The 3,694-nt window shown below is 36.4% G+C and overlaps 1 protein-coding gene across 3 annotated transcripts in view; it reads left to right on the top strand.

Annotated features, from left to right (window-relative positions):
- The window catches only part of arfgef3 (ARFGEF family member 3), a gene marked incomplete in the record, with an annotated part of 88,961 nt that overhangs the window by 15,949 nt on the left and 69,318 nt on the right, over positions 1-3,694 (top strand). For all 3 annotated transcript variants that reach the window (XM_014024250.1, XM_014024249.1, XM_014024251.1), the window contains 1 exon segment: positions 3,382-3,498. In XM_014024250.1, the coding sequence (XP_013879704.1) occupies positions 3,382-3,498 (117 nt within the window).

Raw genomic sequence — 3,694 nt, 5'->3', positions numbered from 1 at the left:
GAGAGAGAGAGAGAGAGAGAGAGAGAGAGAGAGAGAGAGAGAGAGAGAGAGAGAGAGATGGGTTTGCAAAATAGCCTATGTCTAGAAAACCCTTGTATAAAGTTACGGTTGCTTGTTTTCTATCATGTAACATTGTTTATTTGTGCTGTCCTTGATCAAATAAAATGAATGAATGATTTATAACTTTTTTCCTAATTATATCAATATTTTTGTTATGAAAATATGTCTGCAGACAGAGTTAGGACTGAATAAACCATTTTTTTTAGAACAAATAAAACACAACTTGAAGTGTAATAAAAGTCAGGTACCATTATTGCATAGTACAGACTGCTATCCTGGTCTGAAACAAGTTTAGTGATAACCTTTAAATTTGAACCTTTAAATCTGAAGTGTAAATTCAGACCAATTCGGATTAATTTTTTTATTTTTTATTTTATTTTAGTAAGGTCATGCCTGTGACACAGTCAGAAACCTCGGTTTTATCACACCCCATTTTAGTACCTTACATAGAGTACAAATTTGAAATCACTTGTTCTGTAAAGAAATATTTTGTAGTTGGAAAACAAATTAGTATATTGATGGGTCATGTATGATTACAGTTGCAATCTGTGGTTGTGCACAAAGAAGCAATACAGCAAAAATGTGCAACAAATACAACATATATGTAAATAAGTTTTAGCAGCTTTATGGAGACAGATTATGATGTTAAAATCTTCTCGGCCTAAATCAACAAAGCTATGTTTAATTTAGTTCATAAAGTTTATTCATTTCATTTTAAAAAACATCTTACATTCTACATACAATAAAAATACAAATTACAAATAAAACTAGACATGGGTTTTTACGATGTAAAAACAAGTGTGCATTGCCTTGTAGCATGTCATTGCAGCACGGCTTTGCCTGGAGCAGTGGACTTGCAGAATGAAATGTGACCAAGTACAAATGTGTTTTCTATACCAACCTGTGCTTGTCAAGTCAGCAGGTGTTTGTAATAAGGGTAATTGTGTGAAAATATGAAGTTTGTAGAGATTTTCTATTAAAGTTGCTGTTGCTGGGTTTCGAACCTTTGATCTCCCACATGAAAGCCCATGGCACTAACCATGAGACCATAAGATCGAGGCCAGGGTTTGGTTTGTATGTATGCAGAAAGTGGCCATATTGCCAATGTAATGGTTGTCACTAATTTGAAAAATATTACAACAATAAAGCAATATTAGGATAATATTATAGTAAAACATCAAAATACAATCATATTAGTATTGTAAACCCTGAAGTATTGAAATTAAATATTATTAAACTATGGTGCAGTACTGAGTAGATACAGCAGGGGGCAGTATTGGACTAATACAAGGCTCCATTGACTCCCACTATAAATTATTAAACATTAATATTTCAAAAACTATAGGTTGTACAGGCACCAAAAGACATAGCCATCATTTGGCACAGGAGCTTTACAAATATATATTACAATGGCAGCTCTAGGACAAAGTATGCAGGAGGAGAAGCGTGCCAAAGTGGAGATGACTTGGATGAGAAACGAATCACAATAGTGTGCATTGCATTGGCAATGCACACTGANGTGCAGTACTGAGTAGATACAGCAGGGGGCAGTATTGGACTAATACAAGGCTCCATTGACTCCCATTATAAATTATTAAACATTAATATTCCAAAAACTATAAGTTGTACAGGCACCAAAAGACATAGCCATCATTTGGCACAGGAGCTTTACAAATATAAATTACAATGGCAGCCCTAGGACAAAGTGTGCAGGAGGAGAAGCGTGCCAAAGTGGAGATGACTTGGATGAGAAACGAATCACAATAGTGTGCATTGCATTGGCAATGCACACTGATGAAAGGCAGCAGAAAGAAGGAAAAAAACTGGTATCGGCCCCTTTTTCCAAATATAATTAATTCAAACAATAATAATCTTCAAACAAGAAAAACAAAGACATTAACTCCTTTTGGAGCAACAATTCGTACAGATACACATTATACGGTTTAATGTTTTTTCAACAAACTAACTTTTATCATTCTCGAATCTGCAATGTTTCCATTTTATAGTCAATTGTTCATTAATGTAAACATTTGTTCCCTTCAGTTTTATTGCTTGTATAATTAAAATATTTCTTGATTTTCTGCTAATGAACCTGATAACTATAGATGGTTTGAACTGATCTGATTTAGCAGATATGTTGTCTTTTATCTCACATTCAGCTGAGTGTGAATACTCCAGTGTGTAATTATGAAGAATGCTGCATTTAAGTTGTGCTTGAAAAAAAAAGCACTATGCTGTCCACTATCTCCTATATAGTCTACTATATTTGACTATAATATAGTGAGTCGGTATATAAGTGAACATTTTGAACACAGCTTAACTGTACAAATCTCTCTGTGTGGTCGAATAACTGTGGCAGCCAGTCTGTCTATTTGTTACATTAAATTTCACGACAAGTGTCACATTTAAAATCCAATCAGGTGTCCAATGCTTTGTTTTACAAATTTCCCCTGTTCCCAAAAAGGTTCAGAAAAAGGCACCTTTTAATCTGCACTTCTTGGACAAAGAAAAACATCACATATTCTAATATTTTGTTGGATCACTTTTAGCTTTGATTGTGACGTGTATTTTCAGTCGGCATTGTTTTTGCGAGTTTCCGCAATGTCCCAATTATTTCTGTCCAGAGTTGCTTTCATTTTCAAACCATTTTTAAGAGCTTCAACCTTTTCCCTAGATGCTTCTCTGCTTGATAGGTACCAATAATTTGATCTTTCTGATACAGATTCTTTCTACAACCACAAGATGTGCCTTTTAAAATGGTTGTTAAACAGATGAGAAGCTACAAAATGTTCACTCATTCACTCAGTTAGGGTTAAATAACTTAGCTGAAATAAAATCACCCATGCAGTAATTATCAAATGGAAGAATCTATTTGTTTAGTTACATCCAGGTGGTGACCTTTGTTTTAGCCAGGCAGTGTATTTTGATTGTCTATTTAATTTTAGGCTCATGCTCGTTTTTAAGTCAGGTTTACTGCATAGACACTTTAATGGTTGATATTGTACAGATTGGGTGGGATACGTTGGCTTTTTGTTAATGTTTTGTTACCCTGTGACCCTTTAAGAGATCCACAGTATGACCTTCTAATCTGACTTCGAGATGATTTACAGATGGACAATTCATCTCTGACGCTCCTCAGTCTGGTCACCATAGTGACCTGTGACGTCATGGAAATTTCTTATACTGTTCAGCGTCTTTATGTGACGCTGTCTTTGTAATCCGTGTGCCATCGTTGGTTTATTTTTATTTTTGGTGATGCAGGTGGGTTTAAAACACACGCACTGACTGGGCCTTTGCATGTGTGTGTTTGTGTGTGTTCAGGTGTGTATCGAGACCTACGTGTCCAGCTGTCACCAGCGCAGCATCAACACGGCAGTAAGAGCCACCCTGAGCCAGATCCTGGGAGACCTGACGTTACAGCTGCGGCAGCGACAGGAGGTCAGACATGACGCGCACAAACAGTCTAATACTACTATCTTTATGGGGACTTTGCATTAGCTTCGATTATTTTCTACATCCTAACCTTGACCCCTTACACTAAACCTAACCTCACAGGTACCTACCTGACCCTAGCCTGGCCCTTGCCTTCCTACGCAGCTCCGCTCAATTCTAGTTTCCCTTCACTGCTCCATCT

This window comes from Austrofundulus limnaeus, unplaced genomic scaffold, assembly GCF_001266775.1.
Source record: "Austrofundulus limnaeus strain Quisiro unplaced genomic scaffold, Austrofundulus_limnaeus-1.0 Scaffold414, whole genome shotgun sequence".
Classification (NCBI taxonomy): domain Eukaryota; kingdom Metazoa; phylum Chordata; class Actinopteri; order Cyprinodontiformes; family Rivulidae; genus Austrofundulus; species Austrofundulus limnaeus.
This window is presented reverse-complemented; position numbering and strand designations above follow the sequence as displayed.